Source organism: Fusarium falciforme, chromosome 9, assembly GCF_026873545.1.
Source record: "Fusarium falciforme chromosome 9, complete sequence".
NCBI lineage: Eukaryota > Fungi > Ascomycota > Sordariomycetes > Hypocreales > Nectriaceae > Fusarium > Fusarium falciforme.
The window spans coordinates 2254960-2274750 of record NC_070552.1 but is presented as its reverse complement, the minus strand read 5'-3'; the positions used below and the strand labels follow the sequence as shown (position 1 = coordinate 2274750).

At 54.1% G+C, this 19791-nt stretch overlaps 8 protein-coding genes across 8 annotated transcripts; 5 read left to right on the top strand and 3 right to left on the bottom strand.

The window, feature by feature from the left end:
* Positions 1-340: 340 nt before the first annotated feature.
* NCS54_01157300 (Hypothetical protein) lies at positions 341-2215 on the bottom strand (the record flags this gene model as incomplete). Its single annotated transcript, XM_053156846.1, has 2 exons — positions 341-1165; positions 1214-2215. The coding sequence occupies 2 exons, from the start codon at positions 2213-2215 to the stop codon at positions 341-343; spliced, it is 1827 nt and encodes a 608-aa protein (XP_053012821.1).
* A 629-nt stretch (positions 2216-2844) lies between these two features.
* On the top strand, positions 2845-3331 carry NCS54_01157200 (Hypothetical protein; the record flags this gene model as incomplete). Its single annotated transcript, XM_053156845.1, has 2 exons — positions 2845-3135; positions 3197-3331. Exons 1-2 carry the CDS (start codon positions 2878-2880, stop codon positions 3329-3331), a joined length of 393 nt encoding a protein of 130 aa, XP_053012820.1. The 5' UTR covers positions 2845-2877.
* A 734-nt stretch (positions 3332-4065) lies between these two features.
* Positions 4066-5834, bottom strand: NCS54_01157100 (Hypothetical protein; the record flags this gene model as incomplete). The annotated part of the gene is made up of 2 exons (XM_053156844.1): positions 4066-4361; positions 4616-5834. The coding sequence occupies 2 exons, from the start codon at positions 5832-5834 to the stop codon at positions 4066-4068; spliced, it is 1515 nt and encodes a 504-aa protein (XP_053012819.1).
* Positions 5835-10613: 4779 nt separating this feature from the next.
* On the top strand, positions 10614-13335 carry NCS54_01157000 (Hypothetical protein; the record flags this gene model as incomplete). Its single annotated transcript, XM_053156843.1, has 2 exons — positions 10614-11193; positions 11240-13335. 2 exons carry the CDS (start codon positions 10614-10616, stop codon positions 13333-13335), a joined length of 2676 nt encoding a protein of 891 aa, XP_053012818.1.
* A 268-nt stretch (positions 13336-13603) lies between these two features.
* NCS54_01156900 (Origin recognition complex subunit 2) lies at positions 13604-15382 on the bottom strand (the record flags this gene model as incomplete). The annotated part of the gene is made up of 2 exons (XM_053156842.1): positions 13604-13718; positions 13770-15382. The coding sequence occupies 2 exons, from the start codon at positions 15380-15382 to the stop codon at positions 13604-13606; spliced, it is 1728 nt and encodes a 575-aa protein (XP_053012817.1).
* Positions 15383-15628: 246 nt separating this feature from the next.
* Positions 15629-16387, top strand: NCS54_01156800 (Hypothetical protein; the record flags this gene model as incomplete). Its single annotated transcript, XM_053156841.1, has 3 exons — positions 15629-15850; positions 15909-16247; positions 16301-16387. The coding sequence occupies 3 exons, from the start codon at positions 15629-15631 to the stop codon at positions 16385-16387; spliced, it is 648 nt and encodes a 215-aa protein (XP_053012816.1).
* Positions 16388-16818: 431 nt separating this feature from the next.
* Positions 16819-18379, top strand: NCS54_01156700 (Hypothetical protein; the record flags this gene model as incomplete). The annotated part of the gene is made up of 3 exons (XM_053156840.1): positions 16819-16996; positions 17045-17128; positions 17184-18379. 3 exons carry the CDS (start codon positions 16819-16821, stop codon positions 18377-18379), a joined length of 1458 nt encoding a protein of 485 aa, XP_053012815.1.
* A 559-nt stretch (positions 18380-18938) lies between these two features.
* NCS54_01156600 (Mitochondrial import inner membrane translocase subunit TIM22) lies at positions 18939-19627 on the top strand (the record flags this gene model as incomplete). The annotated part of the gene is made up of 3 exons (XM_053156839.1): positions 18939-19052; positions 19120-19215; positions 19274-19627. Exons 1-3 carry the CDS (start codon positions 18954-18956, stop codon positions 19625-19627), a joined length of 549 nt encoding a protein of 182 aa, XP_053012814.1. The 5' UTR covers positions 18939-18953.
* Between the last annotated feature and the right edge of the window lie 164 nt (positions 19628-19791).

The following is a 19791-nucleotide window of genomic DNA, read 5'->3' as shown; positions in this document are numbered from 1 at the left end:
AGTTGAGGCTCTTATGACGGAACTTGAGTACCGGCAACTATTCTATTGTATCTGACCTGTTGCTGCTATTATGCACCCTCGGGATTTTGCAATCAAGTTACTTAAAACCAGCATAACCCTGCTGTATTGTTTGTTGATTATTTCATTTTACCATAATGCTTGGTTGTTATTGTTACATTTACACGTCCAACTGGTGGGTGGTATTCCTCATCAAGCCAACCGTCGTCATCAAAGCGTCGTTGTCTGTCACCTCCCCCCTTTATATCTCCCATGCCATGACAAGACCATATCCAATTCTCTAACCGTGTATGAAAAAACCCATCTCTCTTGATCGTGAAAATCATTTCCAGAATCGCCACCACTTTCTCTCCTCTCCGGGCTGTCCCCTCCTCCTCAACACAGTTTCATCACGGCCGTGGATGCGCCAGAAGTAGACAGGCACGCCGGCCACGACGAATGAGACGACGGCCACGGTCTGGAACGGCTGGGCAAAGACGGCGCGGCTGAGGAGGAACAAGCTCACGCAGCAAAAGATGATGGGCGTTGTGATCCATGTCTTGTAGGGTCGCTCAAGCTGCGGCTCGCGCACGCGTAGCACGATGAGACCTAGCACCGTGAGGAAGTAGAAGGTGTAGCCCGCTACGCCGTAGAATGTGACCAATGTGCTAAACTCGCCGACGATGACATAGCCCGTAGTCAAGACGGCGTTCAGCACGAGGGCGTAAATAGGGGTATAGAACAACCCCGTGTCTTCATCGCCGAAAGCACGGCTCAGCTTGCGTGAGAACCAGCTTCGTGTGCGCTGCGTGTTGAGACTGTTCTCATTTTCATTTCCGACACCGATACGGCCAAAGATGGAAGGAATGTAACCTTCCTTGCCAGCGACGTAGGCAAGACGGCTTGAGGTGAATGTGGACGAGTTGAGAGCACCGAAGCAGCTGGCGCTGACGATGAGCGCAAGGATGAGAGCGCCAACGGAACCAAAGACTTGGGAACCAAACATGACGGCCACAGTGTTGGCGCCATCCATGCTCTCAAGGGGAAGAACCAGGAAGTAGGCCATGTTGGCGAGGACATAGCAGAGGATAACCAGTGGCATGGCGGTATGGATGACCCTGGGCAGGTCTCGAGTAGGGTTGCGAAACTCGCCAACCACATAGTTTGTCTATATCATGTCAGTCGCTGAAGTTGTAAAGAGCAGTCTGTTACTCACGTTGTCCCACCCATCATAGGCCCAGAGACCTGCATAGAGCGCAAGTGCCCAGGCGGACATGTCGGTTGACGTGTTGTCAAACAGCTCGTGGGCCTTCCACTCAACGTTCGACTTGCCCTTGAGTGTCTTGCCCGTGATAGCAACCACAACACCCGTGATGGTGACGCCCAATAGAGCGACAAACTTCATAAACATGAGCATATCGTTTAGGCGCGTTCCGAGCCGTGTCGAGACGCAGTTCAGAAACGTCACAGCAACGAGACCAACGAGCGCGACCGCCTTGTTGATCCAGGGGCTGATGTGTTCAGCGTCAGCGCCAATGAAGGCGCGCACCAAGTACTCACCCATGATGATGGCAATGATGGCAGCACTGCCGGGCTTGAGCACCAACATGGCCACCCATGTAAAGAGGAAACCCGATAACTCGCCAAACGTCTTGGCGAGATACACCTGAGCACCGCCATTCAGAGGGATCGCTCCACCAAGCTCGGCGTATGATGCGGCGCCTGTCCACGCGAGCACACCTGCAATGACCCAAACGACTAAGGCAGCGCCCGGCGAACCGACTCTAGTGCTCACAGAGCCCGGAGACGAAAAGATACCAGAGCCGATGATGAGTCCGACTATCAGCGACAACCCGTTGAGGTAGGTCAAGGTCTTGTGCTTCTCCAACGACCCTCCTCCCAACCCACCGTTCGGCCGCGCCGTCGACGTGGGAGCCCCAATGGGCGCGTACCCGCCGGCGCCGGCCGTCGAGCTCAGCGGGAACATGTTGGCGGCAAAGTCGAAGGCCGACGACACCGAATAGGACCGGTGCATCCTCCTGGCTGGGTTGGCGCTGTCGAGAGGGTCGTCCTGCTCGAGCGACAACCTCCGCGACGACGATATGCTGGGTCGCGACGACATCTCCGAGACGCCATCCTCGTTGCCCTGGCTCGAGCTGGCGAGCGACGCGAGTTCGAGCGAGTCTCGTGTATGCGACGGGAGCCCGTACGGCGCCATTGTGACTTGCTGCTGGTGGTCGTGCTCCTCTCTGTCACTCTCGTCCTTCGCTTCGTCTCTCGGCGGCCTCTCGTCCTCAATCGACCGTCCAAGAGTATTCCCAATCAGACGGTGTATTCGCTAGCAGCGATGACACATAGCGGTCGCGCAGACGTCTTGGAGGGAATTCGTAAACGAAAACAGACTTTGGGCGCCGGGTGACGTAGATGTCCGGAATGGTTTTTGATGGCTGTCAGGAACTTTCGAGTCTCTCTGTAGCGGTCGGTGTATTGATTGAAGCGTGCAGAGTCGTGAATTGGTCGTAAAGATTAAAAAATCAGTAAAAGGAAGGATATGATATTTCGTGTCGTCAATGATTGTTCGTCAGATTTAATTCAAGCACCAAAAGGGGGCATCGCGCGTGTTGCATGAACGAGACAAAGACAGTCCAAATAGGAGAGGCTTCAAAGTCTTAGGATCTCACTTGGCTCTGGTTTAGGCTGGGTCCTCTAACGCTATGGAACTTGCAACCCGCGTATTGACGCTCGCTCGCTCTCACTCGTTCCCGCTCGTATCCACTAGTTGACTGCACCGCCACAGTTCCGATTACATAACCAAGGTGGCTCCCTCCCAACCTCAAGCCTGAGCGACCAGCATCCTGCAACGTTCAAACCATCAGCGCTATGGCTTCGGACGATTATACCGCCGTCGGTGGCGGCGGCGCCTTGAAGCTCAAGGGGTCCAAGGTGCATAAGAAGAAAAAGAAGCGAGATAAGAAGACGGATCTGGAGAAAAACCTCGACACCGGAAAGAGAGAGGGTCCGGATCCAGACAAGAAGAACAAGGAGGCGGATGATGAGCCTCGCGATGAAGAGGATGAGAGGCCTGAGGTGCAAAAGACCGAGGCTGAGAAGCGCCACGACGAAATAAAGAAGAAGAGGGTAAGTTCTCTCTCTCCCCCATCACCTGCGTCAAACTTTTGCTAACATGGTCAATTCGCAGCTCCTCCAGCTCGCCGAGTCTTCAGGCTCTAGACCCGAACTTCTCAAGACTCACAAGGAACGCGTCGAAGAGCTCAACACCTACCTTTCCAGACTAAGCGAGCATCACGACATGCCGAGAATCGGCCCAGGCTGAAGAGGCATTGGGTTATTGCATTGGAGGGCAAGAATTCATACATACATCATCACAGAGCAGGCGTTTTTGGTATACCCTCTTTTTATACAATCAACTTTTGATGCACATGTTCTTGTCCTTTTCATCTTTCATAAACATCGGATGAAAACTAGTGACGTCCCTGATGTTGTAGGCCTCCGTCTGGGCTGTGCGTTGGCCCGGAATGACCGTCACCCATGAGCCGATGCCCATGCCCAAAGGCTATTTCTAAACCCCTGCCCTTGACACGACCCAACTCCATCTTGTAAAATTTTAAAGCCCGGCCAAGCCAAAATGTCAGTTTCACTTAAACAAATACCGGTCTTGATCCCTGAGGTGCGTGACAAAACGCCAATCTCTTTATACCCGCTTAATGTACTATGCACTCTACTACATGCGATTCTCATGTCGACAAATATGCTAGGCGCCATTAATGATCCCAGTCCTCCAAGATACAGCCGTACGTGGATGCTCTTGTCTAATCAAGACCCCCCTGTCCAATCTGCCTGAGCGTCTGATTCCACTCCCAGTCTATTACCATATCATTTTGCTCCCATATGTAGAAAGAAGACCGTCAAATTCATAAGATGGACCCCGCCGTGTTCAGACAAACGACTTGGCACCGGTTGGGGTGACTGGTCAAAGTAACTCGTAACACCGGGGTCCTCGTGTTTTCGTCCGTCCGTCGCGTGGTCCGGGGCCGTATTCGGCTTGGCTTACAGAAGCATCAGACCGCCAAACAGCATGCCAACAACCGCCGAGATGACACCGCCGACCGAGGCCGAGTATCGGGGAGCGGCATTCTGGAGGTCGGGGCTTCCGCTGGCGGTGGCTTCGGCTGAGGGGACAACCTCCACCCAAGAGGTGGAAGTCATGGTGGTGACACCGCCGTTCTCGAGAGTAGAGGTGAAGGTCTGGGGCACAGCGCTCGAGGTTCGCCTGGTGCCGGTTCCGGTGATGGTGCTTCGGGTAGTCGTGGGCCTCTCAGTGGCTGAAGTCTCCTGGTCCTCGTCTGCGTTCATGTTAGCATACTTGTATGAAACGTATGTACTAGTGCTAAGCGCGGTCTCGAGTCAACATGCACGTGGTCCATCAAGCTCAGTATAGCGATGATCGGGTGTCTGGCGCACTTGCGAAGGCTGTGGAATCGGGTGGTCAGGGTGTCGAAGGATGGCACGAAACACAATAACGCAGCAGGTTTTGGGATTTGGATCCGCATCGGAATCTCCGCAAAGAGACCCGATGCTGGCAGTCCGTCCCACATACCGGTGGTTGTCGATGTCTCTGTTTCCTCTGGAGGCTCGGAGGATGTTGTCTCTGCCTCTTCGGTGGACTCAGACGCTGACCCAGTGGCGGACTCAGACGTTGATTCATCGGCGGACTCAGAGGAAGCAGTTGTGGCATCAAAAGCAGTAGTCTCAACAGCAGTGGTGGTGTCAGGGGCGGTAGAACGAGCAATCTCACCCGAGGAAGCCGTCTCAGACGGCAAGGAAGTAAAAGAAGAATCATCAGGCAGAGTAGTTTGCGGTTCAGACGTACTGGCAGCAGTGGAGGTTGCAGTTGCAGCACTAGGAGCAGAGGACTCGGACGTTGGAGCACTTGGAGAAGAGGGAGAAGTCTTGGAAGTCTCCTCCTCCGAATCAGACGTACCGGTAGCAGTGGGCTCGGAATCCTCAGTCGACTTGGGTTCCTCAGTTGTCGACTTTCGCGTGGGAGCCGCAGTCGTCTCGGCTTCGGACTCGGTGGGTTCCTGGGTCTCCGAGGCAGAGGGTTCCTCGGAAGCGGTGTCCTGGGCAGAGGTGGGATTGTCTGTTGACGTGTCAGGGGCAGGTTCACTGGGTTCTGAGCTCGCGGGCTCGGCTGAGGAGGGCTCACTCGTCTGGGTGTTGGAAGGGGCTGAAGTTGGTTCCCTGGTGGCTGAGGGCTGCGAAGTAGGTTCTTGGCTAGGCTCCTCAGTAGATTCTTGAGTAGGCTCCGGGGTAGGCTCCTGGGTTGACTCTTGGGTAGGTTCCTGCGTAGGCTCCTGAGTAGATTCCTGCGTAGGTTCCTGAGTGGGCTTTGTAGCAGAGGGCTGTCCGGTGGCCGAGGGCTGCTCCGAAGGACCCTGGGTAGGCTCGGTGGCCTGGTTTGTGTCGCTTGGTCCAGGAGTGTTCTGACGCTTGACCATCAAGGCAATGGACTCGGACAGGTTGGGCCTGTGAGAGTTCATGCCGTGCTTGTCCATGGCATCACCATGACCATGACGGAGATGGCCAGGGCACATGCTCATGTTGGTGGCATGTCCAACAACACCGAGTCCAACACCAAGCAGACAGCAGACGGCAAAACCAACCAAAACCTTGCGCGCTGGGGAGATCCTTCGACGTTGGGGTTGGGTAGGCTCCGAGTCCTGAAGTAGGGCTTCCTTGTCAGACATGATCCTCTCTTCTCTGTCAGTGCTCAACAGTCCGGCCTCCATGTTGTAGTCGTTCTTGTGCGATGCCATGATGATGATGAGTGTCTTGGAGGCTTGAGGTGAGGGTGGTGGTTGAGTTTTGTAAGTTGACACAAGGAGGAAGAGAGGAGGCTGAGATCAAGCTTGGCAGATATGCAAAGCACGTCTAGTGTCCAAGGATAGGTACAGTATCCAGGAAGATGCAGTGACCAAGATGGGTGGACAGGTTTTGGGTTTGTGTCGTGGGCCGGAACGAGAAACGACTGGCTGGAAGCAGGTGGTGAGAGGTTGAGGAGGCGAATGCCAGGCCGTGAGTGGTGACTGGAGACGGCAAGCTAAATAAGGGACCCAAGAATCTGCAGGCGACAGCTGGCGAGAGGGGGCTGATTCCCTTTATCGATGATGAAAGAGTCGTGGGCCAAGCAAATGGGAGGTGGCTCTAGTGTCTTGCAAGTGCGGGTGCGGGTGCTCAAGGGAGGAGAAGCACGGAGCAGCAGCAGACAGACAGGGCACAGGGCAGAAGCTGGTGATGCGAGAGTGAGGGAAGTAAAACGACGGAAAGCGAATAGCGTGCCGCCAGCCAGTAAACAGTAGACAGTCGATGGAGGCGCTGCTTGGAAATGTGCACCAAAGGGGTGAGGTGAGTGCGGGTGTAGGTGGAGGCCCGAGAACGAGGTGGTGGAGAGAGTCCGCGACGGTGTAACACGAGGAGCTGAGTCGAGCTGGAAGCCGTGGGCAAGTGGGAGGCTCGGAAGAGACAAGACAGGACAGCCCAGGACAGAGTTTGGTGTTAAATGCAAGCCCGTGATGCTGGATCGCTCATGGATGGTGGGGATTCGTCCACTAAAGTCCCGAGAGCTAAACTATGGCTGGTCAAAGGAGGCTGAGCTGCAGACGACGACCTTTCTGACTGACTGTTTGCTGGGTGGTGGCAAAGCAAAGAAAGGGCAGGGCACACACGGGAAGCCGGTCGATGGTGTTGGAGATACAAATCCCATGTTTCTTTTTTCGGGATGGAGGGAACCGCATGCAGTTTTAACAACAGCCACCCCGGCTCTAGAGGCACCTAGCGCCCTTGTCGGCCTGCCAGGTCCCACCGGCTGCGTTCTCCGTCCACTGGAAGACAGCTTCTACGACGTGCCCGGGGAGCCTGGCAAGCCTGGCCCTGGCCTGGACTGGAAGGGAGGATGGGTGACAGTGGGGCTTAGGCGCTGAGAGGCGGCTCGACCAGGCCAGTCTAGCCCGGAGCACGCCTTGAGCGTCAACCGGTGTCAGCAAGGAGGCGCTGGCTGGCACTAGATGGCGCCGTCTGGCTGGCTGATCCGATGTAAGGCGCTGATATCTGGCGTTCCTGACGCGCCGGCTGTTTAAAAGCAATGGCTGAGAATTCAAGTTCCTGAGACTTGTTTCTCACTTCCCCGTGGAAACTCGGGATAAGTTTCAGCCTCTGTCTGGCGTCAATAACCGCTGGCTCGCAACGGCGTCGCCCGCTGCTGCTCACGATAGTTGCTATCCCCACGCGAAGATCGAGAATCTTGGAATTCGCCTTGGCGGACGGACCAGTAACATGATCCTCGCTGCGTACGTACCGTTTATTACGCGTTGCTCCGCTGCTTCTGCTGCTGCCTCTGCAATCGGTTGCAGGGTTATTTTTGTCGGGAGCACCGCTACGCTGCCACCGCTATCGGGTCTTCCACCCTTCCTTGGCCCTCGTTGCCCAGCAGGCGTTTCTCAATCGGACGCCCCCATAGTGACGCCAGGCGCCGACCTTCTGGAGCTTTGTGATGTCACTGCGGGTGCGACGACAAACGGACGGACATGGGCGTAGGCACGGGGCCGTGATGCTTGGCTTCGTATTCCCAGAAAAGAAAACGTTGACCGAGTGAGCGAGCCCGCACGATCCAGTTGACACGAGACGGAGCAATCGTCTCCATGACTGACGACCTGCATTCCTCTGGGCCGACAGAGCCCCCTTCGACGTTGCAGTCCCCGTGCCAGAGGCACACGAAGACGCCGACAGGTTCCAGCACCTCATGCCAGGCAGGAAATACGAGAAAATCGGCAGAAAAAGTCGGGCATCGGAGGCGTAAGCGAGTAAGCGATCGGGCCCAAGTCATTGGCTCCAGCCAGCTAGAGCGCCCTTCTTTGGTCTCCGTCGCCCCGTTCCCCGGCCCCTGTCTGACCCACGTTGTTAGCCCCTTGTTCCCTACCCCTGTCTTACCTGTCGTCTTTGCAGCTCTCGTTATCCAACCCCCTTCGATTTGTTGATCTTGTCTCGCGGAGCGGCACGAATGTGTTGGTGACTATCAACAGAAAACGGTTTCAAATCATAACATTTGGCCCGGCTTAGCCATCAGTTGTCATAATGCCCATATAGACTGTCGACTTTGCCAACTCGAACATCAATCCCGACCATAACCAGGATGAACGGTGATTCTTGGCCTTATCTGATACGCGGAGATGTGCCCGATGACATGACAGGTGACGAGGTGTAACGTTTTTGTCAACGCCGAGCTCGACAACTGCGTCTGAATGTCTGGATCTCTGACAGTCCAACGACTGCGATCATTTCCTAAACCCCTCCCAGCCATCAAAATCCGAGGTAAAAGACCCTCAATCCTTGCAACACCATGAGAGCCGCTCACGTTGATCTTAATTTGGTGCTTCTTGCTCGTGTAGGCGCACAAGTTGCTGCTACAACTGCGCATCAGTTCATCCGCCTGTTAAGTCCCGTGGAGCACTGGCTCCGCCCGACGTGTCCGTGCAAGCGGAAGCAGATTCAGTATGCCAAGGAGACATGATGCGGCCGCCGGATCTGGCGGCTCATCGACAAGAGCGATTTAGCGAACAATGACACTGGCCGCGTAGCACGCCCAGGAAAAAGCTGGTCCGGCGTGTTGAGGCTCGGTCGATGCTAGGGTCGTATCGTGAATAAGCTCCACGCGGTCTTGGTCACCTTTCTTCTTGTCCCGAGGGTGCGAGGTTGGCTTGCCCTCCTCCTTGTCCCTCCTGCCACCCAATGCGGATAGCTCTGGGGCAGAATAAAAAGGATGGTTGTAGCTCGGGTGCTGCTGTTACAGCCAATTCGATGCTGCTGTGACCATTGCTGTTGCAGTTGACACAGGTCGCCGCCATCTTGGTCAACCCCAGGCTCAGCCTGAAACTCCAACCCCTCTCTGACTGAACTGACCTGATGGAGTCTTTGTCCGTTTCGGCCTGTAAGCAACTTGTGCCTACAATACATAAGCTATTGCCCGCCACCAAACACACTTTCTCAATCGTCAAACACGCCAATGCAGTTGTACGAGCCGAGGCGCAATCATTGGCCTGTAGGATGCGAATGGTGGCCAAAAGAGAGACATGGTCGCCTCTGCTGAAAAACTGCAACTAGTCCCGCAACTCAATTGTCGCCGTACTCCATCTTGAAGTCTCAGAAACGTGCAGGAGGTGGTGTCGAGAATGTTGCCCCTCGACCGGCGCGTGTCTCTCTCATGCCAGGCCTGACCTTTTCTTTGTTGACTTGGTGAGAACAGTACGTAGCAGCAACACCTTTGTCCTCACCTGATGCCACTGGGAGCTCTGTGGCAGCTCTGGCCAGGCCATAGGTGGGCCAGCATCACTGGACGCCGAGCTGGTCTCGGGCTGGGGCTGACGTGTCTGACGTGTCACGGTTGTTGATAGATGCGGCCTCGTGCTGCAGCTGCATCAATCCGAGATGCAGCCATCACAAGATGTTACCAACCCGGGGAGGCGGTATCGAGAGAGCCTGCCGCTCAGCGTCAAGTCGCTCGGGAAGGATTCTGTTCGTTGGTGCTAATCTGGGATGGGCGCGGGGAGTGACTCTGGCGTGTGCATCCACTGGTCGATCGTCGTCTATATTTATCCCAGCGGGGACGACATTCGAGGTCTAGCCCTCAGTGGTTCCATCTCAGCCTGGAAATGTGACATTGACTGGGCCGTTGAGGGGATTCGTCCCAACCATACTTGATAGAAGAACTGGTGCATCTCTGCGTAAAAGAAAAGATGGGAGATGGTCGGTATTACTGTCACATCTGTTCGGATGGCACCTTCTTCAACCATGAAACCATTTTGGCGGGTGAGGAAATAGGACGAATGAAACAGCAGAAGAAGATCTAACCCCTCTTTAATATTATGAATGATATAGGTACCAAGAGATATCTTGCTGTATTTCTCACCTTGGGAATAGGAAGCTATTGGTGTCTCCTTGACCAACGTGCCATTGAAAGCTGAGCTTGATTCACGTGATATCTCGTGTGGCTTTTGCGTCCTGGCTCAACAAGTGAGGCAATACGTTGAATTTCTTGGCTTTAGATCGAAGCGATGAAGCTCCTTTCCCGAGGAAGTAAACAAAAAAAAAAACAAGAAATTTACCACGAGGCCCGGAATAATGAGCCATGTGCTAGGGAATAAACTAGACCTGCTAGATTACCAAATTGAGCGTCTTTTGCGTGTCATGATACTCAGAGTTCATGAGGCTGTCGATCCTCAGCCACTATCGCACGTTCGTGGCTTGTACCCCTGGCTGCGGCTGACTGATGCCAAAGGCTGACGAAACATATTGTCGCCCGACGGAGAAGGCCACTTTCACATGATGACGGCTGTTCAAGCTTCTCTTCCATGTCAACCAAAACCGTCGGTGTGGGAACGTGCTCCGATTGTCAAGCTGCTGACTCGGATAATCTCCAATTCAATTCAAATTTGTTCTAACCAAGTTACCCTCCCTGCGACGAGCCCTCCACGTCCTTATTTGATGCGCCTGCGCACCCCTACCATCTTCAATGATACCGCTGCGTCCTCAACAGCCTCGTCATGACAGAGCATCTTAGTCCCGAGTCGCTGAATTCCCTCGACCCCGATGAGCAATCCAGCTTGAGAGTGCGCTCGCGATCTCCTCATCCATACCATCACCAGAATACCGACCTCCCGCACCTGTCGGATCGATTCTCCCTACGTAACCGCCAAGCGCAATCGACTGGGAGTGGTGACGACGCCCAGCTTGAGCCGTCCAGCACAGCATGGCCCCCTCTCCCCAGGGATTCACCCCAAACGAGTGACAGCGGCTCCGAAGCTGATGATGAACACTTCTGGAAAGGGCTACCAGCGCCCAAGACGAATCTACACAAAGGATTGAGGGGTCTCAATGAGCCGCTTTCTGGATCCTCAACACCCTTGCCCTCACCAGCAGGGCTGGACGGCCATGCTGTTCGCGCGGTGGAAAAGGCACTCACTCCTGTCGATACACCGGAGTCACGACGCTTACTTGAAGCCCTTCGACGACGAAGACGAGTGATTGCGCGACGAATAACTGAAGCGGGCATTGTCCTGGCCTTGGGTCTCATGGTAGCTTCGAACCCTCAAGTATCGAGGCTCCTTGATATTTGGGGAAAGGGTATGTGCGCTATGCTTTGTGCGAATCGCATACTGACACACTTCAGACATTCTCTTTCTTGCCATTTCTTACACCGGACTACTCATCCTCTACCCTCTCCGAGTCGTGGCATGGGGCTACCGTAACCATTCTCCCACTCACCCAATCCCTCTCGAACTTCCCGCGCATTTCGACCCCGCGCCACTACTATATCCTCCAGCAATCACCCTTTTCGTATCTCTCCTTGTTTCTTCCAATAACCCGGCTGGAGTTCTTCCGAACCTTGTGCTCAGTCTCTGTTCCATCCCTCAGAGCGTCATCCCCAAGGTCAACCCTTATGCCACCTATGATGTGATAGCGTGGGGGGTTTCTTGCCTCCCGTTGATCTGGAGCCCGCGACAGCGCGAGATTTTCGAAGTCGAGAATCCAGACAGTTTTATATCTGAGGAAACGGTCGTCTTGCTGTACCCTCTGCACCAATCATTATGCGTGGTGCTGCATCACCTTACTACCACGAGTCTCTTGACGGCTGAGCTCCAGCTGCTGTCAATTGCACTCATTAATGTGTTACTTCTGGCTTCGTCACCACAGATTCAGATCCTCAAAGCCCTGCTCTGGGGAGGTGGCCTCAGTTTGCTTGTCTTCTGCGGTCCTGTCATAAGATGGGGAATTGCCCTGGCCAGAGTCCCCAAATGGCGATTTCGCAGGGCATCAGTCTCTCAAAGCCCTCCTCTGTGGAAGTTACTAGCTCAAGCATTCTCATTGCGTCGGATGAAGAATGAGCTACTGAGGACGAACTTTGAGGAGACGGTATATGACACAGTCGGCTCATCCGAGGATGAGGCTGGGCCCCTGTTTAGGAAGCCTACAAGAGTCAAGACTTTTGGGCCAAGTTATCCTGTGACCGCGGATGCTGACAGTGTTCCGTCATCTCCCACGGCTGGCGACGACACCTTCGCCAATGGCAATTCCTTTGTCCGAAGACATACTCTGTCACACATGGACCATGTTGTTCGACGTAACGCCACGCATACTCCTTCAGGGCGCAAGAAACGGGCAACCTCAATGTCTGTTCGACCCTTTTTCAAGCTCACTCAAGAGCAGGCTACATTGAGGAAGTGGCTGTATGCAGGATATGTCTACGCCTGCATCCTGACCATCATCCTGGTTGGTATCCGCACATATGTCCAGAAATTTGCCCTAGACGGCAACGAGCCCATCGGCTGGGCTCTGGGATACCTCTTCGGAGACCTGCCTTGGTTTAGGTACCAAGTGGTTATGGCCAATCTTGAACGGTGGATCTGTCTACCGTCGCGATCAGGATCAGAGCCAGAAAAGCAATGCCACTTTGGCTGGGTGCAGCATATTCGCCATGACGACTTTGGCGAGGCAAACACCCGGCTCTTGCTGAGCGTTTACTGGTTGGGTATCTTGATTGTCGGCCTCATCATTGTCTTCCGTCTGAAGGATATCTACGAGGTTGACACACGGCGGAAGGTGTTTCACTTCATGATGGTCGGCATGTTTCTCCCTGCAACTTACGTCGACCCTACCTACGCGGCTCTGGCTCTCTCTTTGATCTTGGCCGTCTTTTTGATTCTGGATCTTCTGAGAGCAAGCCAGCTTCCTCCTCTTTCGAAACCCATAGCATCGTTCCTTGCTCCGTATGTGGACGGAAGAGATTTCCGCGGCCCTGTTGTCATTTCGCACATCTTCCTCCTCATCGGTTGTGCAATCCCTCTCTGGCTAGCTCTCGCCTCGATCCCGAGGACTGGATCCGGCTATCTTGCAGGTTGGGAGGTGCCAACTCGTGAAGTCAGCATGGTGTCTGGCGTTATTTGCGTGGGCCTCGGAGACGCAGCTGCCTCCCTCATCGGCCGCCGGTACGGTCACCGGAAGTGGCTTTGGGGCGGCGGAAAGAGTCTGGAGGGCAGTGTTGCATTTGCCATAGCTGTGTTTGCTGGCTTGGCTGCTGCCACCATTTGGTTGAAGGTTGGCGGCTGGCCCGCCACGAGTGAGCAAGCTGGTGTTTTCGCCAGTGCACGGAATTCAGCAATGTGTGCCTCGATGGCGAGCCTTACGGAAGCCGTACTGACGGGCGGCAACGACAACGTCATTGTACCAGTGGTCCTTTGGACATGCGTAAAAAGCCTCGGTATTTGATACAGTAGTGACGGCGTTTGACGGTGGTCCTTTGGTCGGGTGGAGAAAATGGATGACAGGGTCAGTCGGCGGCTGGATAGAGATGAATGAACGTTTTATGAGACTTTAAAAGGGCGGCTTCTCTTCAGGTCTTGGGGGAGCGGTATCCCCGAGATGTACTTTCTATACCCCTAAGATAATATAGCAATCATCCTTCAGTTCCCACAGCCAACTCCTGCGCCAAATATGATGTGTTACGCTTTTACGTGTACTGAAGTGGTTATCCAAATTATGACATGAGATCCTCCAAGATTGCTTCCAATTCATCCTTCCGGAACGGAAGACTCAGCAACTCTGTTCCTAGGGCGTCTGTGATACTCTTGATGATCTGGTGGTCGTGGAATCTATTCTTCGTTAGTAACAGGCCGATATAAGCCGAGAAAGGGGGTACTTACTCCTTCAGCAGAGTCCGGAAAGCCATCTCGGAACTGCAGATAAACTCCTCCACCGCCTTGTTGTACACCATCCTGTATTCCACGCCTGTGGGTTCATCACCACCATCGCCCTCTTCTTCCATGGCAATGAGAACCTCACCCACCAGTAAGCGGAATAGGTTCTTTGCATTCTCGGGCAAACTGCGCAAGACGAACGCAACACCCTCGCGGCCATTAACACGGTGAGCATTGCGACCGAGTAGCTCATGAACCTCGTCAACGACGTCGAGTTCAGCAGTGTACGCTGCAAATGTCGTGCAATCATGGAACACCAGGTTGAGCGCAGAGCGCACGCCGATATCCCAAAGCAACGCAAAGTCGGGCGTGTCAGCAGAGCAGATCAAACGTATACGGGGATGTGCGGCAAGCTGCGCAAGAGCAGCTTGTGAAGCGGGCTTGCGCAATGGTGCTGCATCTATCGAGTTGACAATGAGGGTGAGTGTCATTGATGAGTTGGCGAGGTGAGAAAGCACCGCTTGAACCATGATGGAGGGTTGAGCAAGAGGGATGCGCTGAGAAGGGTCGATAGCAGTGCCGATAGTACTGAGAATCTCACGCATTGTCGTAGTTGGAGCGTAGCCGTTGATTATGACAATCTTGTCTCCCTTGTCCTGCCTGTTTCGAGCGTGAATATGTCCTGCAAGCTTGTGTAATAGTCGCCGCTTCGAACCATAACCGTAGAGACACAAATTGAAGCCTTGGGATAGCTCAAATGACCATTGTGGAAAGGATTCCGCATGTAGACTCTCCAAGTACTCGATATCGGCTTCATGGTGGTCTTTGTTCTCCCTAATTATCGAAAAGTACTCGTCGTGGGTGAGCAAAGACAGTGATCCAAGGGTATTGTTCGACGTCTTTGGCCTTCCGGGCTTGTTGTGAGCAAAGTATAGTTCGTGAGGAGGCAAGTCTCGAGGCGGGCTGGGAGATCTGGTCTTCTTGGGTCGCCCCCTTGGCTTTGGGGTTCGCTTTGATGGTGTCGCAGCTTCGTCTATGGCCGATGCATCTGCGGAAATCGAAATGCCATCCTCGCCTTCTTCCTCATCCTCGCTCGAATCGTAGATATGTCTCGCGAGTCCTTCGTCTTCCTCATCCGTGAGGTTATCGCCCACCACATGTTCTATGAAGGCCCTTGCGCTCTTCTTCCTTGCGGATCGATCTGCCGCCCGAGGGGTGGCAGCACTCAAAGAAAAGGCCGCGGCCTTTGTAGGGGTCTGGAAAAGGGCGGTGCGACTCGCTTTCGGTGTGGGTGTTTCTCCATTCACAGCCTTCTTCGGGGGTCGACCTCGACGTCGAGGAGTAGGTTTAGGGGTCTCATCATCGTCGGTTTTTAATGATTCAGTGCTGGTAATTGCAGGGCTCCCAGCTCCATTCACAGTGAAGGCCTCAGCCTGACTGTCAGAATCATCGTTGCCTACCGGGGAGTATTGATCTGAGCTTCGTATGCGCTTCGAGGGCGTCGTTTCGAGGTCTGATTCTGGGATTGCATCGAGTTCCTGGTGGCTTCGTTTTCGGAGAGATCGTGGTGCTTCTGCCGGGGGATGGCCCGGCTCGAGGACAGCCTTTTTCCGTGGCATGATGGTGATTTATGTAGAAGCAAGATCAACCCGTATCCCTACAGCGACTGATTTGCCTTATTCAAAGGTGAACAGGGGTGACGAAGGAGATGCAATGACCAGTCGCGTTTGAGTAACGCGTTCCTTGCTAAATTGGCTGTGGCGCCTTGTGGCGCAGGACATGTGGCGCGAGCTTTCAACTTCCTCTCAACCACCGTTCACTTCACTCACAACATCACGGCCATCAACCTTCGAAACTGTATCACGATGAACTTGAATCTCTCGGCATCATTAAACATTACAAGACTCTTCTTCAAGCCGAGTCTTTGCCTGCCCCATCACACCGTATCCACCTTCAATGACCTGCCAATCCCTTTGGAGAAGGGACTGCAGAAGGATGGCCGAAAGGTAGAGATCAAGGCGGTCGTCCTTGACAAAGACGATTGTTTTGCCTACCCTGATAGTATTGAAGTCTATGGCCCCTATCAGGTGAATTATCAATGATCTCGGGAGAAACACGTGGAGTCATTTGCTAAGGTCGCGACAGACTCACTTTGAGAAACTGAGGCAAGCATACCCCGGTCGGAAGCTGCTCGTGGTGTCAAATACCGCCGGTGCAACTTCTTGGGACAAGAACATGAAGCTAGCCTCAGAGGTAGAGAGGAACACAGGCGTTCCAGTGCTTCCTCACGCAGTCAAGAAGCCGGGGTGCGGGGAGGAGATCATGGAATACTTCCAAAAGCATCCAGAAACAGGCGTCACTGACCCTGCGCACATTGCATTCGTCGGCGACAGGCTGACAACGGATATGATGCTCGCAAATATGACTGGGGGTTGGGGGTTCTGGGTGAGAGACGGGGTGATCCCTTTCGAGAAGAAAAGCATTGTGAGTTGAATATGAACAACCTCAAATGGTAAACAATAACTAACCGGAAACAGTTTTCGAGGGCTGAACGACACTTATCATCGTTTCTCCTTTCTCGAGGGGTTCAAGCGCCTGAGCCTCGCAGCATATTTGAAGAATAACTGTCGTCTGATATTGTTGCTATTGTCACCGTCAACCGGCCGCCAACAAAATCGGCCTCGATCAGGCAGCCTATTTCGGATTGCATGTCCCAAATAGGTGAATCACCAACAATACTTATTGTATTGTCTTCTATTCAGCGCCCTGACCCTGCCCAATCCTCAACACAACAATGATCCAAAAGATCACGACAATACAATTGGGACTGAATCACCCATCTTGGGACACTTTGCAACACCACCCCAACCTATAAATCTTCCCTCTGATCCTCCCGTTTGTAATTTTATCTCGAGACTCAACCTCTTCCAAACAAGTTTGCAAACGCCGACTCTCTCGTAGCACTACTTGACCAGTCATCGATCGCATCTCTCTCCCTCTCTGATACCCACAACGACAAGCCCTGTGCTCTCCTTCTTCTGCGATTTTTTGCAAGATGGGCGGCAAGGTTTGGTCCACCGAAGAGGAGCGGGTTTTTTGGGAGATCGTTGTCCCCGTCTCGCCGCACGCTGCCAACCCTGCCAAACGTCTTCTGACCTGGCCGCAATGTGCTGAACTCATGACGAGGGAGGTTGGAGCCAATGCCCGCCGCGAGTACACCAACACGATGCTCTGTAAGCAGTAATATCACAGCTTCTTCGTTTGCGCTAACAGTCAAACAGATGAGCATCACTATCAGAACTTCAAGCCAGGCGCCAAGTCCCCCAAGGCCAACCCCTTCTTGGAGAAGCACCTGCGAGACATTGGTAAGTTTGCGTTCGTTTGCTCCTTTTACGAGTTGAAAACTGACAGAGCAAACAGAGTGGTTCAAGGAGAACAAGACTTCGCCCCCTCCTACTCCCGCCCAAGCTCCCACTTCGGACGACTCCTTGGCCTCTCTTCTGAATGAGATCAACAAGCCCAAGCCCAAGACGAAGCGCGGGCGCAAGGCTGCCCCGCCTGCTGATGATGGCCCAAAATTCACCGCTGCGCAGCTGTACAAGCTTGCCACTGGGCGCGATCTTCCAGAACGAACGTCGTCATTCAAGCCCGTCAACCAGAGCGGACGAAACAGTCTTACCGACCCTGCTGCCAAGGCTACTGTTGCTCGTGCTGCTAAGTCAGGGATTACTGCAGATGCGACCCCCGCGGAGGTGTACAAGTTTATGACTGGGCGCGAGCTTGGAGAAGGTTCGTCGTCATTCACGCCCATCAACCAGGGGGGACGAAACAGTCTTACCAACCCCATTGCCAACACTGCTACCACCTCTGCTAGTAACACTGTTGCCAACTCTTTTGTCAACCCTGCTGCTAGTACTGCTACCGACTCTTTTGCCAAACTTGCTATCGCCCCTGCTGCCAGCTCCTTTGCCAACTCGTTCGCCAACCCTTTTGCCAGCAACTCGGGTTCTGCACCCGGCTCTCTTGCATCCGGCCAGCCAAAGCCCTCAAAGGCAATCCGGCGCCAGGCCAAGGCTACTAAGCTTGCGCAGCCTGTCAGACAGCCAACTCCTTCGCAGGCGTCCGTCACCCAGCCCTCTTCTGGACCCAACGCTCTTCTCAGCCGCCAGCCTCAGTCTTTCGGGAGTGGCATTCGGGGCACAGCCACAACAGCGCACCAAGATGTTCAACGCACTCAGGGACTAACAACGGCCACGACCACCCAGGTTCAAGGTTCTTCTTCGTATGTCCCGTTCTACCAGAGTTACGCGACAACTTCTCAGCAGACCCCTACCCGAGCTTCTTACCAGACGTTCACTCAAGCCTCTCGCCAGTCTTCTGTCCAGCCTACTTTCCAGACGCCCGCCCCGGGCAAGGAGGAAGGGCCCCTTCGACTGCCCTCGATTCGCGAGATGTTCCCCTTCACATTCACGGGACCAGAGCAGGAGGTGTTTGCTCGCCGGGAGGCCGATGCCATGCTGCAGAACCGAAAGCGCAGCATCTCTGTCGAGGACGAGCAGATGCCTGCTCCCAAGCGACGACCTCTTCCTGATCGCCCCACCACGCTCCAGAACTAGACGAGCCACCGCCGTCTCATGAGCGCAACTAATTCAGCACCCGAGTCCAAAGATTTGCGGCACACGATAGGGATGACTTTATGACATTATGACAAAGGGATAATGAATATTTGCTAACGCGAGAGACTGCGGCGGAGTACCAGGAACAGATATGTGATGGTTGTAAATCACAAGCATGGAAGGTCTTGCTGGACGAGACTTGGCCAGGGAATTGTGACGGGGGGTGAAGGACGGGGTTTACAAGGTTCACATCCATGGTTCCAGTTTTGTAACGATTTAGTTGATCCGCGCAGATACTCCGAGGTTAGCATTCAAGTAGTTTGGTCGACTTGAGGTCCTTGCTGTGGTATTATCGTGATGTGATATTACCTGACTTGGTAGGTGGGGGTAGTTATCTCGAAGATTGAAGTTCAATAGAGCCCCGCGCCAAGGTCCGGAAGGGTGGGGCCGATTTCATCCCGCCCCCCGGAAAGCGGTGGCAATTGGCAAAAATCTTGCCTCCGAAAGATTTCCCCCAAGTCCATTCGGCCGTAGCTAAACCCGCGATAACCTCCACCATATCAACGCAGCCACGATGAACTTTCCCGGGACCGCTCCTCCGACTACTGCTACCGCCGCTGCTGCGGGCGCGATGCCCACACCCGGCGGACCTCAAGATCCCAACGTCAAAGCTGTACGTTTTTCCCTTTCTCTCGGCATGTGGAGGGGTCGCAAAGTCGGCTAACTCATGAGAATTATAGGTCCAAGCTGCGATGGAGTCTTGCTATGGAAAGTCGGTCATGTCCGGAGTGATGGGTTTTGGCATGGGTGGTGTGTTTGGAATGTTTATGGCTTCCGTACGTCCTCAACTCTTTCATCCTTGAAGAATCACCGGCTAATTCGCTCTCTTCTTAGATGTCCTACGATACACCCTACCACACGGCCGCCCCCGGCGCCCCGCAGACCACAATCAGCTCCCTCCCGCTAAAGGAGCAACTCAGAATCGGCTTCAAGGACATGGGCACGCGATCGTGGTCCATGGCCAAGAACTTCGGCAAGGTCGGAGCTCTGTACTCGGGCATCGAGTGCGGCGTCGAGGGTCTCCGTGCAAAGAACGACCTCACCAACAGCGTCGCCGCCGGATGCCTAACGGGCGGCGTCCTCGCAAAGAACGCTGGTCCTCAAGCTGCGGCTGGCGGATGCTTGGCGTTTGCGGCGTTTAGTGCGGCTATTGATGCTTGGATGAGGTCGCCCGCCAAGGACGAGTAAAGGAAGATGCGAAGCAACAAAAATGGTGGATTGTGCTGTACAGATATGAATGTTTTATTGTGGGAGTTTGGGGTTTTATTAGAGCATAGGGCTGGCGTTAGGAGACGGACTTCTCTCTCCTCTTTGGATCTTTGGCCCCTGGCGGATGTGCCAATGGCGGAATA